This window comes from Erythrolamprus reginae, chromosome 1 (genome assembly GCF_031021105.1).
Source record: "Erythrolamprus reginae isolate rEryReg1 chromosome 1, rEryReg1.hap1, whole genome shotgun sequence".
Lineage (NCBI taxonomy): Eukaryota > Metazoa > Chordata > Lepidosauria > Squamata > Dipsadidae > Erythrolamprus > Erythrolamprus reginae.
The window spans coordinates 195031282-195054441 of record NC_091950.1 but is presented as its reverse complement, the minus strand read 5'-3'; the positions used below and the strand labels follow the sequence as shown (position 1 = coordinate 195054441).

The 23160-nt window shown below is 36.8% G+C and overlaps 1 protein-coding gene across 1 annotated transcript in view; it reads left to right on the top strand.

Moving 5' to 3' along the window:
- Window positions 1–23160, top strand: part of LOC139169288 (titin-like) — a 329115-nt gene that overhangs the window by 47296 nt on the left and 258659 nt on the right. Inside the window, exons 33-45 of the mRNA XM_070755280.1 lie at window positions 1978–2238; window positions 4057–4320; window positions 4723–4983; window positions 5095–5355; window positions 5916–6176; window positions 7656–7797; window positions 9262–9427; window positions 12847–13078; window positions 13739–14023; window positions 14672–14797; window positions 15546–15734; window positions 17471–17842; window positions 22574–22630. Coding sequence (XP_070611381.1) covers window positions 1978–2238; window positions 4057–4320; window positions 4723–4983; window positions 5095–5355; window positions 5916–6176; window positions 7656–7797; window positions 9262–9427; window positions 12847–13078; window positions 13739–14023; window positions 14672–14797; window positions 15546–15734; window positions 17471–17842; window positions 22574–22630 — 2877 coding nt within the window. The remainder of the gene's footprint in view (window positions 1–1977; window positions 2239–4056; window positions 4321–4722; window positions 4984–5094; window positions 5356–5915; window positions 6177–7655; window positions 7798–9261; window positions 9428–12846; window positions 13079–13738; window positions 14024–14671; window positions 14798–15545; window positions 15735–17470; window positions 17843–22573; window positions 22631–23160) is intronic.

The following is a 23160-nucleotide window of genomic DNA, read 5'->3' as shown; positions in this document are numbered from 1 at the left end:
GGCTGGTAATATTATTATTGTATTGAGAGCTATTGACTGATTTGAATATGTATGACTGGACTGTTAAACTTGAGTGTACTATTTCTAAAAAGTAAACACTAATTGAATTTTAATGTATCTCTTTTTGTATGACTGAATAATTACTCATATCTCCTGAATATCTGCTGGAATACCATGTTTTCCTCTGTGCATGTCCTTGATAACTGAAGGGTTCTGCACACTCCTTAACAGTACTGATTTTATTTTTAAATTTAAATGTCATGTATCTATCTGTATCTATCAGTCTATCATCTATTTTATCTATTATCTATCTATCTATCTATCTATCTATCTATCTATCCATCTATCCATCCATCCATCCATCCATCCATCCATCCATCCATCCATCCATCCATCTATCTATCTATCTATCTATCTATCTATCTATCACATATCTATCAAATTTGTTTGTGGTCCATCTCATTTGAAGTGACTGTGAGCAGCTTACAGCATGCCCAATAATTTGTTGTTGCAATTCATTTCATTGTTACAATTTGAAACTTACAAAAAAATCAGGGTGAATTTAGGGGACAAAATATCAAGATATTCACATTCCTAATGGAAGCAATTTTCTAGGGCTTTCCAAACGTACTGAAAGAACCAGGTGCCCTTTGGGCAGTTGCAGCTAGGTAATATAGGATGATAGCTTTTAATGTGACTTAAGATTTTCAGTGTTTGAATATATCACATGCCCCTGTTAATTTAGTTTTCATGTCCCATGGAAACATTGGGGAGGAAATCATTTATTGGAAATCATAACTAGCACAATTTTGTGGAGGTGAAGACCAAAAAAAAAAAAGGATCACTTTAGTTTAGTATTACTTTTAAGTAAAACGAAATATAAGCAATAGCATTACTTACCAACCCTCCATTTAATAATATTAGATTTAATAATCCAGTTCACACATTAAACAGTGAAAAACATTGCAAGTCTTTAGGGGCAGTATTCAAGGCATCTGGAAGCTGCTGCCGACTGTGCACCTCTGGTGCAAATCCAGCCAAATGTAGTGCAGTTCCATTAGTATTTCATTTTCCTTTTTTATGGCCACCTTTCCACAGGTCAGTTACAGAGCATCTTGCAGAGCTCTGGAGCACATCTTAGAAGGCCATTTCTATTTACGAATAGAGCCAGACCTATATATTTTGTGGCTAGGGGACGGGACAGACCAGCAAAGATACACAGCTCCACACAGTATCTAAGGTCACCTAAGTAATTTTAGCACCTAGATAGAAAAATCTACTCAAGCAATAAAACCAAAAATTAACCTTTTTTGCCATTTCATATCAGTCATCTGAGAAGGCAGCTATATTTAAGAATAGATTTGGGCTTCAAGTATAGCTGCAGAAGGTCACTGATTTTATAGACAGGAATTACCATATGAAAAAGAATTAACACATGGCTTGGGAGCGTACCTGGGGGATCACCTTTTTTGAAGAGTTTCTCTACCGTCCAATTAGATAAAACAGGATGGGTATGCTGCAGATTCTATTAAATAATGTCAGCTGATGGGGACTAGAAGACAAACATTCCCCTTAGCATCTCCTATTCTGTAGAACATCCTCCCTCTGGAGATTAGAATGACCCCACCCTGTTATCCCTCTGTAAAGTTTAAAGACCTGGCTATGCTCCCAAGTTAGGTGCATTACATACACCATGGGTTCTCTGGCTATATTATTAACTGGACAGGTGTCTTGCTTTGTATGTACTCGAGCTAGATGTTTTAATGTTTTTTGTGTTGAAATTGTTTTGATTGTTTAAATGTGTTTTTAAGATTTTAATTGTAGTACGAGTTTTTGAATTGTGAGCCACCTAGTCATTAGCCGCGATGGGCAACTATATAAATTAAATAAATAAATACAAATGAGATGCAAGTAGACTCAAACTGAAGAACCTATAGTTCGCAGATAAACACTTTCCTTTTTCCCTTTCTTTCACAGGAGGTGCCATTTCAAAACCCCTCACTGATCTCACAGTAGCTGAATCCCAAAAAGCTATTTTTGAATGTGAAGTAGCCAATCCTGAATCTGTAGGCCAATGGCTAAAAGATGGAAAGCCGCTTACAATGACAGATCGTTGCAGAAGCGAATCTGATGGATTAAAGCGGAGACTTGTTATGCCAATCAGCAAACTGGATGATGTTGGGGAATATACCTTCAAAGTGGCATCTTCAAAAACATCAGCTAAGCTGAAGGTTGAAAGTAAGTAATCAGGAAACCTCATCTCAGATAACATGTACTGTTTTTGATTATTTTTTTTTTCTGGAATTTGAGACTATGGTATATCTCTGGGAACAGTGGATTTATTTTTGAGTGAATATGTATAGGTATATTCAGTATTTTTAATGCCAGAATCTAACGCTATTAGTTCCATTTTTAATGTCACCATTTAACATTGTTAGTTCCATCTTTTGTTACTAAGTGGAATGGGATTTTTCAAATGTTCCATTGTGAAACATTAAAGGCAGTATTAGACAAAAAAGTATGAAATATAAGTTCCACTTAATGTATAGCAAAAAATAAATAAGAGCGTAATACAAAATTAATACAAAGAAGTATTGAGGGTGTGTGTGTGAAATGAGGGTAGTAAAACATGACTGCTTATTCCAACCTCCCTAAGGCCCATCCAAATTCTCTTCTGAAAGTCCCTCCAGAACGAAATAGGCTATATGAAGGAAAGAATGAAAAAGAAGGAGACCAAAACCTGAACAGAGCAGTTTCTATGAGCAAGTGGGAAACAGCTGTTGCTTCCTATTTACCTCATAGCCTCTCCCAGGCTAGGCTTTAACTGTACATCTTAGTCCCCCAATTAGGTATAGTTGAACTAGACTATTAGGCTTGAATTTTACTGAATTTTCTCAGACACTTGGCAAAACACGATTAGATAGGGATCTTTATTATAAATTAGAATGTACACATATTAAGCAGCTGGTTGTCCCTTACCAGTGGGAGTGTGTCGTTCCCTTCTTATGCCCACAGAAAGCTCATCCCATTTTGTCTTCTTCAGGCCTGTGGGACACATTGTATTCATACAAATGCCCAGCCGACGGATTAAACCACTGGCCGAAATTACCTCCGCGGCTGGGGAGACGCTGGCGGCAGCTCTTTCGAGCTCCGGGCTTTTGGCAGCGCGCCAAGGTAGCACGCTGCCTGCTGGATGGGGGAGGTCCTGAATCGCCCTATTTAAGGGCGATTCAGTCAGGACCACCCCCTTGCCCTCGGCTTTCCTGAAAGCGAACACCCGCCCGCCCTCCGCTATCAACAGTGTGTCCTGAGGAGGTCGCCTCGGGGCCGAATAGGAATTGTTTGTGGCCTCCCCTTTAGAGGCGGCCGTTTTTTCACCTATTCCACACTGACGGCGCGGATTGGATTGGTTAGGGAGTGCGGCGCAGTTAGATATCAGTATAGGCCTCCCTTTGGTCATTGGGGTTGGGCAGGTTAGGGGCGGAAATGGGCATTTAGAAGCGACAGCGCATGCTCCTTTGGGCATCCTTCAAAGGGTGATGGACCGCCTCTCTCCAGGAACTAGAGGTTGGAGCAACGTCGGAGATTGGAGAGAGGATGTCCATGGGAATCACCAGATCCAATTTCCCACGGGGATTGGAGGGTGAACTCCTCCCACACGTGAAGGGGCGTGGCTTGGATCCAGGTGAAGGTGGTTACCTTCACCTGGTTCAGCAGGAGTTTTTGCCCAACGTTGCCAAGGAATTTTCTGGTAGGAATTTCCGCCCTGTTAGTTTTGGCCTCTGCAGGTCCTTAGTTCGTTCTGAATTTAAATATTTAAATTGACGTATTCAAATTTATTTAAATTTATGTTAATTCAACAAATGACCCATATTTAATCCACAACATGTCTCAGCGTCGTTACTCCGCGTCCGGGGGTAACTGACATTTCTGTCCTGAGAATCACCAGCTCCTCGCTTATTTTTCACATTATTTTATAAAGTCAGAGTACAATGTTAGATTTGCATTATACCTAACTATTAATTTTATAATTCTGTGTCTCTTCTTTTTAAATAGCTGTCAAGATCAAAAAGACACTAAGGAACCTGACTGTGACAGAAACACAAGACGCAGTATTTTCAATAGAACTTACTCACCCAAATGTGAAAGGTGTTCAGTGGATTAAAAATGGTGTCGAGCTACATTCTAGTGACAAATATGAAATCAAGGTGGAAGGAACCACCTACACACTGAAAGTGAAGAACTGTGCAGTAGTTGATGAATCAGTTTATGGTTTTAAACTGGGAAGAATAGGAGCAAATGCAAGACTCCACGTTGAAAGTAAGTCAACCAAGTAGACTGAAGTAAATTTGATGGCATTAATAGTCAAAGGACAAGAAGCACAATTGCTCTGAATAAAAAGAGATAATTATAACAGCACATGGGCATATTACAACCAGTGGTGCCTCTTTCAACCGACTCCATTTTAAATTCTGAAAAGCCACCCATTGCTTGTCCCTTTTCTAAGGCCAATCTCTTAGGGGGGGGGTTATTCATTTGTCCAATACACAAATACATAGGAAGAAAAATAGACATGTAGTAATATATATAAGAGTAAAGTGAACTTAGAGGAGAGGATATATGAAAGAAAGAAAATATATATGATAAGTGAGAGAAAGGAAAGACAAGTTGAGAATTAAAGTCAAGTATCATGACTAAATGTTTGCTAATATCTTCCTTCAGCTGTTAAAATCATTAAAAAGCCAAAGGACGTGACTGCTCTGGAGAATGCTGTTGCTTCCTTTGAAGTGAGCGTATCTCACGATGCAGTGCCTGTGAAATGGTTCCACAAAAACATTGAACTCAAGCCAAGTGACAAATACAGAATGAGTTCTCAAAGGAAAGTCCATAAACTGACCCTGCAGAATATATCTCCTGATGATGCTGGAGAATACACAGCGGTTGTGGGACAACTGGAGTGCAAAGCTAAGCTTTTTGTGGAAAGTAAGTTCTTTTTTTTAAAGCTTCCTGCCTAAAATAGATCTTAAGTGCATTAACAAATGTCACACCAGAGGACATTTGTCTCACTTTCCTTTTTAATATTATCTTTCACAGCGGTACACATTACAAAGACCATGAAAAATATTGAGGTTCCAGAGACTAAAACTGCCTCTTTTGAGTGCGAGGTGTCTCATTTCAATGTACCTTCTGTGTGGCTGAAAAACGGAGTGGAAATTGAAATGAGTGAGAAGTTTAAAATAGTCGTTCAAGGGAAGCTCCACCAGCTCAACATCTTAAATACCAGCAGTGAAGATTCTGCGGAATATACCTTCATCTGTGGGAATGATAAAGTCAGTGCAACCTTAACTGTCAAACGTAAGTTGGAAACTGAAAAGAAAAAAGACTATTTTATAGAAGGAAAGACAGAGCATCTTGAACAAAAGCTAGAGAAAGCAAAAAAAGTGGGGGCATTTAGAGCAGAAAGGATCTGCTTTCCTTTGATCTGTAGGCTGACCATGCTTAGTGGAACTGTAGGGAGTCCCTAAACTTGTTGGCAGTCAGAATTGAAGAATGAAATGCAGCAAACAAATAATTAAACCTTTCTTGGTGGAAGGATTAGAACAATTGGTTTTTATTCTTCCAGTTATGCATTCCTCCAGTTATGCATTGCATAGATAAGATGAGATGTGATGAGATGAGATGAGATCAGATCAGATCAGATCAGATCAGATTAGCTCAGATCAGATCAGATCAGATTAGATTAGATTATTAGAGTTGGAAGGAACCCTGTAGGTCATCTAGTCCAACCCCCTCCAAGCAGGAATCTATTATTATTATTATTATTATTATTATTATTATTATTATTATTAGCCATTAATTCTAATTAATTATCTAGGTCAACAACAAGTCTTTCACTGATTATTTCTTTTCCACAGCTGTCCTAATTACATCCATGCTGAAAGACATCAATGCTGAAGAAAAAGATACAATCACTTTTGAAGTCACTGTCAATTATGAAGGCATCACATATAAATGGTTAAAGAATGGGGTGGAAATAAAATCCACTGACCGATGTCAGATCCGAACAAAGAAACTTACGCATTCACTCTCAATAAGGAATGTCCATTTTGGAGATGCTGCTGAGTACAAGTTTGTTGCAGGCAAAGCAGTATCAGCAGCAACTTTATATGTGGAAGGTATTCCCTCTTTTGTACACTTAAATTTTTTGGCTTGTATAAATAGATGTGTTCAGGGAGGAAGAAACCCAGTCAGAACTCCAGCTGCATTTGTTCACATCAAGGCAGGCCTATACATGATCCTCAGTTAACACACATTGGTTCAGCATGGATTAGCTTTCAGAAACTATAATATTGGATTTGTCTCAAGAGCTGGCCTAACATTAGTCAACAGTGATCTAGATATATGATCACATATTGAATTGATAAATTATAATTGACACTTGTTTCCAACATAGTCAGCTGTAACTAAACCAGGCAGCATCAAAATCACTATAGCTTTCAGAAGCCACAAAATAATTACTTTCAGATCCAGCCCATTGTAGAATATTCTGTCTTATTCCATAGTTGGAAAGTTATAATTTTTGCTTCAATTAGGTTGGCCTTTTCTTATATTTTTGCTCTTCAAAATTAACTGTGGGAAATCGCCAAGGATCTATCAGTTTTCCTACCTCCACTAAACCTTGATACAATCTATTTTTCTCATAATTTATTTTATATCATTGGAATAATGACTAGGTCAGATGTGGGTGAAATATAGGACTCTTGGTCACTTTGTTAATAGTTAATCCTAGAAAAAAATAACTTTTGTTACATAACTTAAAATAGGTTGAATACAGGTAAATTTAATACTGCAACATGTCTGTAATCTGTACTTGAATTCTGTGGTACCAAATACTGTTTATTTGTGTATCTCTGCTTAAAGATTTGAGAAGCTTTGTCTCTGAATTTTCCTAAAATGTGTCAATTTACCCACTTCTAAATTCCACTCTCTTCAATTTTGTCCTCCTTATGGAATATAATAGAGAGGGCGCCCAATCATCAAAAGCTGGAACAGTCGTTAATGAGACTTTTTGGTTTGTTCAACATTGCAGAATAACTTTGGTGGAAGCAAAAAGGCTTGTTCATTTTTTGGCTAATTAAGCTAAGATATAAATATCTAAATGCGGATAATATGCACAATTACAGAGTACTTCCTGTACTGGAAGTCAGATACCAGAAATTTCTATATGTATATAATTCATTCAAATTATTCTTATCTGCTTTTGAAATTGTATGTAATATTAAGAGTCGTTCACTCCCTCTCGCCCAGGAATTGTAAAAAATTGCTATTGTTAATATAGAAAAACAAGGAAGAAGTAAAATAAATAGGACAGGATTCCAATACAAAACAAAAAGAAATTGTAGTAACCTCATAAATAAGATGATATTTAATTGCTTCCACCTATAGAACATATTCCACTTCTACCGGCAACCTCTAGGTGTCACGCTATTTGTTTTAGAATCTAGAGCATTATATACTTTTTTGATTACAGATTGCTGACTCATATAGGCCATTGAAGGGGAAAGAAAGAAGCAAGATTCATATGACAATATTATAATTATTAATCTTTTTCACTCATGTTAGATATTTTTAACAACTTGCATTGACTTTTCTAGCCCGCCATATTGAATTTAGAAAACACATCAAAGATATTAAAGTGGTGGAGAAGAAAAGAGCTGTTTTTGAATGTGAAATCTCAGAACCTGACATTTCTGTTCAGTGGATGAAAGATGGGCAGGAGCTTCACCTTGGAGATAGGTAATTTCTTTAGAGTTGTATATACTTTATTATGTGGGCACACAACTTGTGAACTACTGATGAAAACTATGCAGAAGCTGTCTATATAATGAATACAGTTTTTATATTTTTTTTGGCCAGCCTGCCTAACTCTTCATCTAATTTTGTGTTCAATGTTCAAGTTTGTAACGTGTCAGCTCCCAGAAAAAAAAATAGTCATATCTGTATCTGTTTCTTCTTTTGTGAACTTTAGGATCAGTGCAGAAAAATCCCTAGATTTTGATTAGTAATTTTCTCTTCCAAGTCTAGGCAGCTTCGTCTTCGTCTTTGTCTCATGTACAAATTTATTTTAGCAATCAGCTGACCCAAACCAGCTGTTTGAGTCAGCTGATTATGGGTATCATAATATGCAATTAATCATTAGTTATTTAATTAATTATTAAGGAAAAGCAGATCCAAAATATTTCCGTGCCAAATATGCTAGTTTTTGCTCGTTTAACTTAATTATTATCTATAACCTAAGCACATTTATTGCAATCCTTTAGGTAGGGCATATTAAAATGATTGCAATCTTTTAGGTAGGGAATATTAAAATGATTCCTTGCTGTAGGGAGTTGTCATAGGATAAGAAAGACAAAAACTGTGTCTATGAGCCAACTAGTCATCCTTTAATAGATTGGGATAACTTTTTTAACAATTTCTGGGAAGAGGCAACTGAAGTCCATAGTGAGCAGGGTAGAAATATATGATACCACCAGGAATGATTGAAGAAAAAAAAATAGGATTATTTTTTTCTGCTTACAAATGTTAAAAAAATTTATGCATGGCATGCTAGTATGTATGATTGGTTTCTAAATTGGGGTTTTAAATTAACTTAAATATTAGATTTGTTTATATTGTATTATTATTGCTGTGAGCCGCCCCGAGTTTGATAAATAAATAAATAAATGAATGAATGAATGAATGAATGAATGAATAAATAAATAAATAAATAAATAAATAAATAAATAAATTAAAAAAAAGACCTACTTGCATCCTGCAAACTGGTTTTCCATTGCTTTTTGCTTCCATTCCTGCTGAATTTGCAGTGACTTTATCTTGGAAGTTCTGAAATGAGAGCATGGGTGGGGGAGTGACACTCAAGAACTATCCCTTGTGAAAGCTGTAAACCCCTGCATTAAGACATTAAAATGTTAATATGTTTACTTGTTCTAGATAATTTAAGGATTAAAGAATCACCTTCCATGGTATGGGACGTCATGTAAATTTTATAAATAAATAAATGGACTGTGTGCAATTTGTGGTCTCTGTTCATGATTAGATTTATGCATAGTCCTGTAAACTAGAGCTCTAACAATTGTCTGTCATTCTTGGCTCTTTTTGACTATGAACTTTAGAAGTTTATGAAACCATACCAACTTTTCTAAAACATTTTAAGAACAACTTTCTAAAAGTCCCTTTTCTCTTTTCTTAATTTGCTTTTAGAGTAAAAGTTCAGCGGGAAAGGTTTGTTCACCGTCTTCTGATTACATCCACAAAGATGTCTGACTCCGGGAAGTACACAGTAGTGGCTGGAGGAAATATGTCTAATGCTAATTTGACAGTGGAAGGGCGTGATGTTCACATCAGAAGCCTCCAGAAAAATGTTCAGGTATTGTATTTCAGGTCTGATACGAAAAATTATTGATACCATGCAATAATACACAATCCAATATGTGACAGTGCAAATAAAAAAAGTCAGATTACACATATAAGATAAAACTGCATTGAAGCAATTGTGGAGAATGTTCAATTTCTTCAGTGTAACAAGACATTCCTCAGAGCTAAACCTTTAGCCTGAGCATCATTCCCAAATCTCATATTTTATAATGCATGGCAAAGGACTGGCAGAACCAGAGGAAAGAACATTGCTAATATATATTGAACATGATGCCTTTTAAATGAAACAATAACTTGTTTCTGCAGCAATAAGAGTTGCTGTCATTCACAAAGAAAGTGAAACAAATGAGAAAATATTATATTTTATAGCATCATTAAAGAACAGTGATGTTTATTTTGAACAAACCTTTTGGTTTTCAGATATTGTGTCAGCATTACATATTAGTGCTGGAAAAGTGCTGGAAAAGAAACACACACACACACATATATATATATCACATATTTTTGCTGAATATTTAAAATTAATGGAGACTAGGATAGCGCTATTTCGGCCTTGTATATATATATGATTCAACCCAAAAATATGTAACCCTTCCCTGGTGCAGAGCTGAAGGGATTGGATACTGTAGCCTAGAGGATAATTCTTTGACTTACAAGGCAAAGGTTGCAGGTTCAAGTGGGTATGGCTAGTTGATGAGGCTAAAATAAGGCTGAAATAGATCTATCCTAGTCTCCCTTAATTTTCCTTAATTTTCCAATTCAGCAAAAAAACATGTGATATATATATATAGAATAATCTACATACATATATCCGTGAAAATCTACAAAAACATATATATATGTGTATGTATATATATGTGTGTATATATATATATATATATATATATATATATATATATATATATATATATATATATATATATATATATATATGTAGATTGTTCTGAGTTCGGGTTTTGCCCTGTGTAATGTTTTGCATGTCTATGCGACGTATATATATACACACACACACACACACACAAAACATATGTCAACATTATGATACCTTTTTATTATAAATTTAAAATGGAAAGAGATATTAAAAATTTATGTTCATTATTAAGAAATGTAGTTAATTTAGGAAAACGTGAAAAATATAGATATGGCAATCCGCAACCTAAATATTTTCTTTTCTTTTTCTTTTTTGTGAAATGTGTTCATATCCGTTTTTGATTTCTGTTCTTTATTGTGCATTTGTCAATAAAATTTAATTAAAAAAACCCTATGTCATACCAAACAAAACTTCTAATTGGATAGCTCACCAGTGTTTAAACAGTAAGAAGGAGGAGAGGGAGGGAGGGAGGAAAGGAAAGGAAAGGAAGGAAGGAAGGAAGTCCTCACAAATATTTTAATAAGAACATATGACCAGTGACATCCAGTGATTCGGAATGCTGAAATGGACAGAAGAAAGGAAATTGGGCCTTGGAAATTAGCTTGAACCTTACAGCTTCTAGGAGTTTGTAGTTGCAGATATAGTGGACATTGGTAGGATTAGAATATATCATAAATATAAAATGTAATTTTCATCACTAAATGAAATATTATACCAGGTGAAATGAACACACACACACCCGCACATGCACACACAAAGGAGTCTGTTTACTTTCTGTAAAGTAAACTTCAAACAATATTTCATGTACTGGTACTGTATATCCTAAACATTATTGCAAGGCTTTGTTTCAAGCTAGAAGCAGCCCTGGTCAGGAACATTTTATTATTTTCTCATTATTGTAATACAATTTCAAAGAAACTAAAGTCCTATTGTTGTTACATTCAGAGAGAGGGGGGGGGACCATTGTAGCATCTCTGTCATATGTTTCCACTTCTAAGGAAAGTCTGAAAGAGAAATACCCTCTTCAGTTATTGGTTTTCTGTATAATTTTAAATCAAGGCCAAGAAACAAGGTTGCAGAAAGAGAACCATGACCAACTAGTTGTCAGGCCTGGAAGCCATCTTTTTTGTTGGGCCTTCAGGTCTATTACATTTTGTACTATGGAAAATTGGGAGGGGAGTTATATGGAGTGTGAAAGATATATATCCAAAATAACGAGCCAATATGACATCTCTAATGAAATGGGACTTTGAAGAATTTCAAGCCTCGGATTCTTCTTTTGTTGGGGGTGTTACCTGACACTAGTATTGTCCTATTTTCTTGGCTTCAGACTTATTGTAATCACCTAAAAGAGAAGGCACAAAGAAGGCTGGAAAATCTTGCATTCCACATGTCAGCCCTAAATCATGTTACAAATATACTTTTCCAGATTATTCAGAAATTGAAAAGTTAGTTTTCCACATATTTTCAGGAATATAGTTCAAACTATGTCAGGATTTTTAAACAATGAACATTTTGCTAAACTGAACATTTTGCCACAGTTTCTTCCATTTGAGTTGACCCATGATTTGTGCAAATGATTTTGAATTTAAGAAAAATACAACATATTATTATTGTTTTGGCTGAGAGAAATTATAAATTTAGTTTAAAACCCAAAAGAAATAATAAAATGCAAATATTTAGCTTGATTAATAAATTATTAACAAATCTAATAAATAATTATTATTATTATTATTATGTGGTACATTCTTGATTGAATTAGCACATGGTCAGTATATATTTTTTAAATTGCTGTCAGCTAGTAAGATAGATAAAGAAGAAAATATAGTGAAATTATAAAAGAAAGCAATGGAACAGCAAAATGATAGATGTAGGATTCCAATACATATGTATACTATTTTATACAATAGTTTCAATAAAGGATTATCATATTCCATTGTATATCACTTGGGAGAATTGTTAAGATTGATCTGCCTTCTGTCTTTCTGAATTTTGCTTGCCACGCTTAAGCACATAGGAACAGAAATAAATTTAATTTAGGTTAGTTATTATTTTCTTTGTTGGAAAGAACATTTTTACATTTCTTTGGAACTGGAAATTGAGTAAGATAAGATTTCACACAGCACAACTCTGGATTGGTAGGACTCAATCAAAGTGGCCTTTTCATCTTCTGACTGCCTTTTTCCAGGAAATGTATTTTTAGAATCTTAGTTTTGTACTAAAGTTTATCTGTTTTTACATGTGGATAACATTATTAGATGAAGATATATTCTGCAATGCATGAAATATACTGCAAAAATACTATGATGAAGGCCCTGATTTATAAAAATAATTTGGAAAATTAGAATGAAATATATACTATTAAAATATATTAGTTTTTAATAAATTCAGTGCTTGTTTTGTCTGATTGCATAGCTCAAAAATAATACTTCTATCTTATATGATGCCAAGGGCATCATTATTCCCATTTGAGAACTTAAAATACTAGTTATAGCATTTCTATTCACAAAACTGTTATTATCTTTCTGTTTAACTGATAGGTTCTTGAAAGGCAGCGAGCTGTAGTAGAGTTTGAAGTCAATGAAGATGACATTGATGCCCACTGGTACAAGGATGGAATTGAGATCAACTTCCAGATTGAGGAAAGATACCATTATGTGGTGGAAAGACGTGTCCATAAGATGGTTATCACAGAAACTAGATATACAGATGCTGGAGAATATACCTTTTTAGCTGGAAAAAATAGGAGTTCCATCACTCTTCGTGTAAATGGTGAGACAGAGGTTTATTTTTATCTAAATATTTTTTAACCCCTATTCCGGAGGTGGATTTCTACCAGTTCTATCCAGTTCTTTAGAACCATTAGTAATCCGGTGATGCCGGTTCTGTCGATGTCTCCATAGGTGCCGCCATCTTGGATTTTGCTTCTATGCAAGCAAAGAAGCTATTTTTTTATTGTTGCGGGCAACCCTAAGCAAATCAGCAGCAAAAGGTTCAAAAGCCATCCCTGCCCTATATCCCGGGTGAACAAGTTACATATACTCTAGCCCTCTTTCTATGTTACCTTTTTTACTTTTACTCAATTGCACATGAGTAGAAAAATTCTCATATTATTAATGTCCATGTTTTCCATATCACTTCCTACATTTTAGTCCGCCTGCCTGCTGAAAATATTCATGCCAGTGAAATTGTTCTAACATTGTTCCTGCTGTACGTAAAATAGTTGTATCTAGCGGAGAACAGATAACTCAAGTAATCAATGGATGTGCAATTCACAGGTTTATTATGTTCGTATATTATTGCAGACCACCTGAAAAGCCTTATGGCTGAACTCGGATGCATTGAGATTCATTCAGATTAATATCAAAATAGAATGACCCATGCTAGAAAAATTCAGATGATGATGATGATGATTTCTTGTTTGATTTTCAGCCCCTGAGCCACCTAAGATTGAAAAAGAGCTCCAAGCAGCCACTGTGGAGTCTGGGAAACCAGCTCGATTCTGTGCTATTGTGTCAGGCAGACCTCAGCCCAAGATCTTCTGGTACAAAGATGGGCAGCCTCTTTCTCCAGGCTTTAAAGTGAAGTTCCTTCATGATGCCCAAGAGTACACCTTGCTGCTGATTGAGACTTTCACTGAAGATGCTGCTATTTACAAAATTGAAGCAAAGAATGACTATGGTGTTGCCACCTCTTCAGCTTCCCTTACAGTGGAAGGCAAGTTCTTGAAGTTGTCTGTCTCAAGGATTTCTGAAATTTATTTTATTTATTTATTTATTTATTCATTTGTCCAATACACAAATACATAGGAAGAAAAATAGACATGTGGTAATATATATGAGGGTAAAAGTGAACTTAGAGGAGAGGATATATGAAAGGAAGAGAATATATATGATAGGTGAAAGAAAGGAAAGACAATTGGACAGGGGACGAAAGGCACACCAGTGCACTTATGTACGCCCCTTACTGGCCTCTTAGGAACCTGGAGAGGTCAATTGTGGAGAGTCTAAGGGAGAAATGTTGGGGGTTATGGGTTGACACAATTGAGTCCTGTAATGAGTTCCATGCTTCGATAACTCGATTGTTGAAATCATATTTTTACAGTCAAGTTTGGAGCGGTTCGTATTAAGTTTGAATCTGTTGCATGCTCTTGTGTTATTGCGGTTGAAGCTGAAGTAGTCATTGACCGGTAGGACGTTGCAGCATATGATCTGGTGGGCAATACTCAAATCGTGTTTTATGCGCTGTAGTTCTAGGCTTTCTAGACCCAGGATTGTTAGTCTATTTGCAAATGCATTGCCCATATTGTACTATGTGTGCTTTTCCATATAAAGCTAATAATAGCTTTTAATTTTTTTTCTTTAGTTCCAGAAGTTGTTTCTCCTGACATAGAAATGCCAATTTACCCACCTATCATTATTACACCACTCCGTGATGCTATTACATCTGAAGGACAATCCACTTTCTTTCAGTGCAGAGTTACTGGGACAGGTTAGTTGTACTCTTTGATCATCGTCATCTTTTAACCCTCTTTACATTATATGAATGTCTTGCCTATTTCCCTCAAGGCCATCTCTCCGATTGCTTACAGTGCCTTCTAAGTTACAAAAGTTGTACATAGATCAGAACAGGAGCAAACATTTTTAAGTTCAAAAGTAAGAACTAATCCCGCATCCAAAGAACTAACTTTTTAAAAGGAGATATTAGTGCCATGTGCCTCTTATCATAAAATTGAGAGAAGTGAGGAATTACTTTGGGAGTAATTTAAACAGGAACAGAAGAAATCCTATATTTGTTCATTCGATCATTTATTCTGCTTTCTGAAATGTGAATGAGGATAATTGCACCTTTGATTAATAAGCCTGTGCTAGTCTTCCATAAATCCATAAGCTGGCAATTGTGTGAATAGCACACAATGCTCTGACTATGGTTACCACTAAAATTGCCCTGTGTTTGCTATAAAATGTTAACAGGATTTGCCAATAATGCTTCCATGTATCTGGGTCCTATAATGGTAGGTACTGACAGGAAAAAGGACATGTGGGAAAACAATACAAAGGCAGTAAGAGAGCGGGGAGATCTCAGGATAGAGTTTCCATATTCAATATTCATTTTAATTCTGGACAGGGTAATATAACACCATCCCAGTGTTTTCATTAGTTTCATCATTAAGAATAAAAAAAACCCCAATCTCTAAAGACGTTTTATTTTCTTTCATATTTTATTTGCACTGGAACAGATCTCAAAACAGCATGGTATAGCAAAGACAAAGAAATCAAGCCATCCCGCTTCTTTAGAATGACCCAGTTTGAAGACACTTACCAGCTGGAAATTGCAGAAGCTTACCCAGAGGATGAAGGAATTTACACCTTTGTTGCCAGCAATCCTGTTGGCCAGGTGTCAAGTACAGCTACTCTCAGGCTGGAAGGTACAATGTGCTGTCTACAACAGAACCTGCCCTGCATTAATTTGCATGTGTTTAAAGATTAATACTCATTCTTAAACCTACATCTAATTGTCTTCCATGTTCATGTCTTCTAATTCAAATAACCATTCCCATTGCCTGATGTCCACAGTATCCATGTGCTATCCCAGGTTTAAGTTTTGCCCACTTCACATTGTTTCAGTGTTCCATTCATTTCACTCTTCCATCCTGTTGTCACTCTTCCATTCGGTGTTCCATCCATTTCACTCTTTCATTCAATTAGCATTTAGCCTGGACCAAAAAGAGCATTTTAAAAATCCTCTTTATTGTGAGCATTTTTTTTCCATCTCCATAACTGAAAGCAAGCAGGCAAGCAGAATCCAGAGATGACTGCTGACTTCCTAACTTTATTTCATTTCATTTATTTATTTCATTTTATTTTCCACTAGACCACCTTTAATTTTGTGACTGCTGTTGTTCAAAAGCAACAGCCCAAAGATGCTTTCTGTGGGTACAAAGTGATCGCACCCAGAATTGTGCATTATTGTAAATACAGGAAAAGGGAAAACGTAGGATTATTTTTCTTCTTTGCCATCTCAACTATGTAAAAGCTGATCTAAAATTAGTTTTAAAGGGAATTTCTGAGGATGAGGAAATTGCTTCTTTTTGGTCTGCATGTTTACATCTGTAATATTTTTACCTTTCCATATAATCTGCACTTTGAAAAATTCTGGTCCAAACATAGCACATAATATGTATTTCAATGTGTATTTCTTCTCAGTATCAGCATATAAATAAAAATATGTATTTTGACCCAGGTAAACTGACAAGAACTGCAGTGCAGTATATAGAGAAAAATGGAATATAGTGGATAGATTGTATTTTCAATTTATTTCAGAAATGTAAATGCAATAATGTTATAGAATCATTCTCAAATCATCATAATCCAGGCTTCCCAAATAGAGCGTGGGAGTATCAGCTGTTCAAAGAATTTGGTTTAGATATCCCACAAAGCCTCTTTGCATATCTTTGCATATATGCTATGATGTGATGTATGTGTATATATAAACAATGTTAATTATATATACATCATGGTCAATATTGAACAATGTGGTGTGGGTGTGGGTGATCAATTTTGACTATATATACCACATGATCAATGCTGACCTGCCATGATGTATTTGTGCATATAGGCAATGTTGACTATATACATCATGGTCAATATTGGACTGCTGTGTTATGTGATTATATATGGTCAGTGTTGATTATGCATACACCACATGGTGTATGATCTGCTGACCTGGCATTATATATAGTCAATGTTGACTTTGAGTTGATGGCTGTCTTGAGTAGTTTTAATATAAATGACATTCAATGTATGCAAGACGAATAGAACAAGGAATGCCCACTTGAGCAAAAATAGGTACATAAGCATTCCAGTGTGTTTAAAAAAAACAAAAGAGGAATTCTATACATAATGTACTTAGGTTTTTACCACATCTTTAAGAGGAATTTAGGGGAAAGAATAACTTGTAAATCAGATGTGAATGTTTGTCAAAAGCAATAATGGGATTGGAGACTGGAGACCTTTGATCCCATACTGAATCCCAATTTTTGTTTGGAGTTTCAATAATAAACATTGTCAGGAGGGAAAGGAGGAGTATAATGGAAAACTGGTAGGAGAACAAGAGAATGCCGAGTAGGTGTAAGCAATTAAAAGATGACATGCTTCTTTTCAGGGTTTAAGGTTGAAGAAGTTACCTCCTATTCCCAAAGGCATGTTTCTTCATCTGTTTCTATTAAGAAGGAATCCGTTGGCCAAAGGCCCGCCTTTATCCAGCCCATTTCAAGCTGTAGCGTATGCAGCGGGGAAACAGTCAGATTCCAAGCCAGGGTTTCTGCCAGGCCAAGCCCAGAAATCCTCTGGTTTCATAACCAGCAGCTAATGTTGCCATCCAAAGATGTAGTTTTCCATTTTGATGAGTCGACCGGCACAGCCATATTGATAATAGTAGATGCTTTCTCAGAACATGCTGGGCAGTATTCTTGCCAAGCCAGAAATAGTGCTGGAGATGCAACTTGTACAGCTACACTTACAGTGACCACTGAAGGTAAAGCCCCATTTTTCCCCCCTAGGGATTCAGTTTGTTGCACAAACCACACATTCCAGGTTGTGACTAATGAACCCACCCTTTTCCTTATTTCATACTTTTATAGATGTACCGTCACTAATGTGGGTAGAATTCTAGTAATAACCAAATAAAGCACTTTTCTCACCTCTTCTTTCAAGTGTCCGATTGTTTAGCATTTGTCTTCCTAGCTCTGTATGTCAGAGTCAACTCCTGATTTATAAAGCTAAATAGATGCACACTTCAAGATAGGGAGGTGTTGGCAGTTGGTCAAATTCTCTGACGTTTGCTCTACTCGGTTTTAAAAGGAAAACACGGGGGACCAAATAAGAGATGATAGTTGTTCTCTTGGGGATCGTAACCACCTTCAAATTGCCATGGACAATGTGGCAATGAAAAGAAGAAACAAATGCTCATCCTATCAGCATGAACATCATTCATATTTCATTCATCATTCATTTGTGGCTGGAGTTTCATATGTATTATGCTTCCTACCAAAAATGACCCCCAAAAATGTACCTGGCATGCTGGCCATACCAAAAAGAAGATGACATGTTTTGTTCTCATCATCTGTGATATGTAATTTTGTTTTTAATTGGGCAATTTAAAGGGAATTCAGTATTAATCATATGTTTTGTTACTTGATTACACAGTGCAAGCCCTAGATAGGCAGAGTTCTGGGAAAGATGTAAGAAAATCTGTCCAGGACAAATCAGAACTTTACATTGCTTCTCCTTTTGCAAAGAAGGAAAGCCAAGTTTATGTAAAGGAAATTCAGTCAATGCAAGAGCCTTCAAAAGAAACGCTTGTGCAGGTGTTTGGTGGAACTTCAACTTGGGAAGCTGCAGCTGGGAAAGAAGCAGGGATGCGCCAGTCTACAATCATAACTCAGAAATTGGAAAGCGCCAAAATAGGTACAACCTCAAGTCAAGTAGAAAGAGAGACTGCTCCAAAGATTCTCCTGAAGCTTCATGATCTCACTGTGAGATGTGGTGACACTGCTCAGTTTATGTGTGCTTTTGAAAGCGAGAACTTCAGTGTGATTTTATGGACCCACAGTGGAGAAGTGCTTCAAGAGTCCAAAAGAATAAGAGTGTCACAAAGTGGAACTGTTCTGTTTCTCACCATTCTTAACGTCCAACTTCTAGATCAAGGATTATATAGCTGTACTGTCCGTAACGACTATGGAGAAGTAACGACAACTGCTATACTAACAGTAGAAGGTGGTTATTCTGATTTTTAACCTTGTGTTATTTAACCTCATCACCTCAGCACCTATGGCTTCAGTGCTAGCATCTGATTTAGTCTTAATTTTCAGTCCCACTTTCCCCATAACCTCTATCTTGAAGCCTTGGTTCCTAAAATATGTGCATGGTTATTTAATCTTCATGCCCCTTTGCAGCAAGTTTCAACACTATTGTATTATTTTCCAAAAAGAAGATCTAGTCTGTTCCAGGAAATTAAAAAGAGCTCTGTAGAAAGTAAAATAGAAGGATTAGATTTTTAAAATTAATATTTATTAGAAAATTAACCTTTAATTTAGCTGTTCTCACTTTGGCAGATACTGTCTTTAAACAGATGGGTTACTGTGAAGCATGTTTAAACTCACTTTTATTTTAATGGGCACTTTTTTCTGATAATATCTATACAGATTTTCTTTCAAAGTCAGAATCTCAGAAACATAATCAACACAAATGCCAATTACTTTTCTTTCCTTTTCTGTTCTACTTTAGATGATTGTGCTATTAAGTCAACTCTTCTACCCTGTTTCCCCGATAGTAAGACACCCCCGATTGTAAGACGTATCGGGGGTTTCAGGGGGGTCGGCTAATATAAGCCGTACCCCGAAAGTAAGACATATGTCTTACTTTCGGGGAAACACGGGGGGTATTGCCGCCTCCCTCTCATCTAGCTGCGCGCCGCCTCCTCCCCACGTCCGCACCGTCCCCCTCTCCATACGTCGCTGCGCCGTCCCCTGCACTTGTCACTGCCGCCTCTGCAAATTTACTCGGGGGCACGTCCCTACTCCAAAGAAACCTCCCCCCCTGCCCGTCACAGAAGGTAAAATGCATATACACTAGAAAAACACATTTTACACAGGTTTTTTAGCTGTCAGTGCCCCTTTAACAATATAAGACATACCCCGAAAGTAAGACATAGTGGGGCTTTTGGGGATAAAAAGAAAGTAAGACACTGTCTTACTTTCGGGGAAACACGGTAGTTAAGTCCCTATTTCTTTTTCAGTGCTGTTAATATCATAATGGAATTGAAAATTGTCCATTCCTTGTCCATTATTCAGATTATATCTAAATTGATTATATCTGAATAATAATTTGTATTCTTCTGAAGGCTGAGCATTGTTTTTTCTCTCTCTTTTGGTTACAAATGACCTGGAAGTACATTCAAAAAGAGAAGGGATACCATCCTGAAAACAACAGAAAATTTGCATTCTTAATCCATTCAGTTAGCTCCTTCAAACTGATTTTTCCTCATTTCTGTACAGTGGTACCTCATGATACGAACCCCTCGCCATACGAACAACCCGAGATACGAACCCAGGTTTCAGAATTTTTTTGCCTCTTCTTACGAACTTTTTCTGTCTTACGAACCCGCCCCTGCCACCGCCGTCGCTTTTTGAAACAGCCGGGGGGCTTCTCGGCATCCTCCTGAACCCAAACGCCAAACCCGAACTTCCTGGTTTGACATTCGGGAGGCCACCGAGAAGCCCCCCAGCTGTTTCAAAAGGTGACAGCCGGGCGGCGGGGCTTCTCGGCGGCCTCCCGAACCCGAACTTTTGCCGAACTTCCAGGTTCGGCATTGGGAGAATGCTGAGAAGCTCCCGGCTGTTTCAAAAGGTGACAGCCGGGCGGCAGCGGTTTTTTTGCGTTTCTTTTTTCGTTGCATGGATTAATTGATTTTACATTGTTTCCCATGGGAAACAATGTTTCATCTTACGTACTTTTCGCCTTACGAACCTCCCCCAGGAACCAATTAGGTTCGTAAGATGAGGTATTACTGGATCTGCATTCCAAGCCCGTGACAAAGAATTTTTGATGCCATGATAACATTTGTAAATTTAATATGAATCTACTCCTGGCTCTCTCGTCCCTAAAAAAATTCCAAATAGACAAAGATATATTTCCGAATATATGAATCTGTCCTCTGTTCTCTGATATCATTGATACTAAATCAAAGGGCAATGACATATACTTTTCCTAAAATGAATAGAACTATTAAATGTGGAACGGAATCAGGGGTGGGTTCCTACTGGGACGTCCCGGAGCTCTGTTTCGGTAATACACAATTTGCGTGTGATGGCTCCAATGCTGCCTTCGCTGGTCTGTCACACGGAACCATCTCTCTTTTTTTAGTTTTTGGCTTTATTTTGCTTCCTGCACATGTGCGGAAGCAAAATCTCGTGAGGGGACGCTCACGCACATTCGATTTTGGTGATTTTTTTGCTTCTATGCATGCATGCAAGTAAAAATTCACCAAAATGGTGTGTGCATAAGTGTCCCCTCATGAGATTTCTGTGCTTTTTTGCTTCCTGTGCATGCTTGGAAGCAAACTTGCATGAGGGGGTGCGCGTGTGCACCCCCCAAACATGCAGCACACCAGTAGGCAGGTAAGAGGAACCTGCCCTTCAACAGAATAGTGAAAAGAATACGATCTTGCTTTTGCACTAACATGCTGAACATTTTACACCATAGTAATAACTTTATACACATCTGTGTGCGTGTGAGTGTATCTTTCTACATTGAGATTTTGAGTGCTACAAAACCTCTAATTTTATCCTAACTTTATTCTTACCTAGCTAAAGAAGCGCAAGCCAGGAAAGTAACAAAAATTACCCTTGAATCAGATACTAAAAGTATAAAATCAGTCAAAGTGTCTCAGTTTAAAGCAGCCTATGAATACAAGGAAGAATCCTCCACAGAAACCTCAAGTGTGACAGTATCTTCAGCTCAAACAATCAAACAAAGGATCCAAGATTATTATCCTGACATAGTTCCCTGTGAAGAAGACATCGCAGAACCGAACACCACCGTGCCAGTCTTCCTTGAATCTTTGCCCCCAGAAACCTTGGTCAAAGAAGGAAATGATATCTCACTTTTCTGTGTAATCAAAGGTGTTCCCACACCTTGTGTCATCTGGCTGTATAATCAGTTAATAGTTGAGGAGTCTGCTTTGTGCTCTTTAAGACACGATGGTCCCCTATGCAGTTTAAAATTACTGAAAGTTAATGAGAATCAGAGAGGTATATACAAGTGCAGAATAATTAATTCTGCAGGACAAGCCGAGTGCAGCACACATCTGAGAGTGACAGGTTGGCAACTGCATGTTCCTTCCATATACAATCTCCTCCTGCACTGAAACTTGCTTGCTTCTCAATACATGATATATATACAGTATATATACTGTAAAACAACTGCGGATCCATGAATATTTTCATCATGTTATATTAAAGGCATGTTAAAGGCATGTTGAATTACCCCACCCCCACCCACCCACCCCCAAAAAAGAAGAAGAAACCCTTTTATAAGGATTGTGGATGAATAGAACACTCTTTAGTTTCACTTTTTATAGACTTAACTGGGCATCTCCTGGCATGCACATGTCTGTATGTTTGTGTGATTTCTTTTTCTTATACAGTAGCAATGCATCATGGTGTTTTTCTATCACAATGTTCAAGTGTTTCTTTGTTTATTACAGATCTGGAAAAAGTTATTCAGGAGAAGATAGAGCAGCAAATTGAAATGGAAGTTAAAGGTACAGTTTCAAAAGGATGTTATATTACATTTAGTGTAAAGGTTCAGTGACCCCTTTTAAAAAAACCCTATAAAAGCACATTTTTATTCTGAGACATTCAAATATGCTGCATGTTTTGAGGTTTTTTGTGTCTAAATATGCTCTAGACATTTTGCACTACAGAGAAGTACAAGTTTTTAAATAGATTTAAAAGCTTTCATTTTATAGATCTGCCATTTTTATTTTCAGTACATGCTATGCAGCTGGTTGCAAAAGCTTTCCTTTTATGTATCTCCTTCTAATGCATGAGGACCCTTACAATTCCATTGAATTTCTAATAATGATTTAAAACATTAAATTAATTTGTCAGTAAAATTGGGGTGGCATTTGTTTATGAAGTGGTTTTATGCAAGAAAACGAAGTGACTGATTTTCATTGTGCCTTCCCGTTGTATGCATTTAATTCTCCACAGTAGACTTCTTACCTTGGCTTGCAGATAGAATAGTTGGTTATTGTTGCTTGCTCCTTTTGTTTTCTTTTTTTCTTCTTCT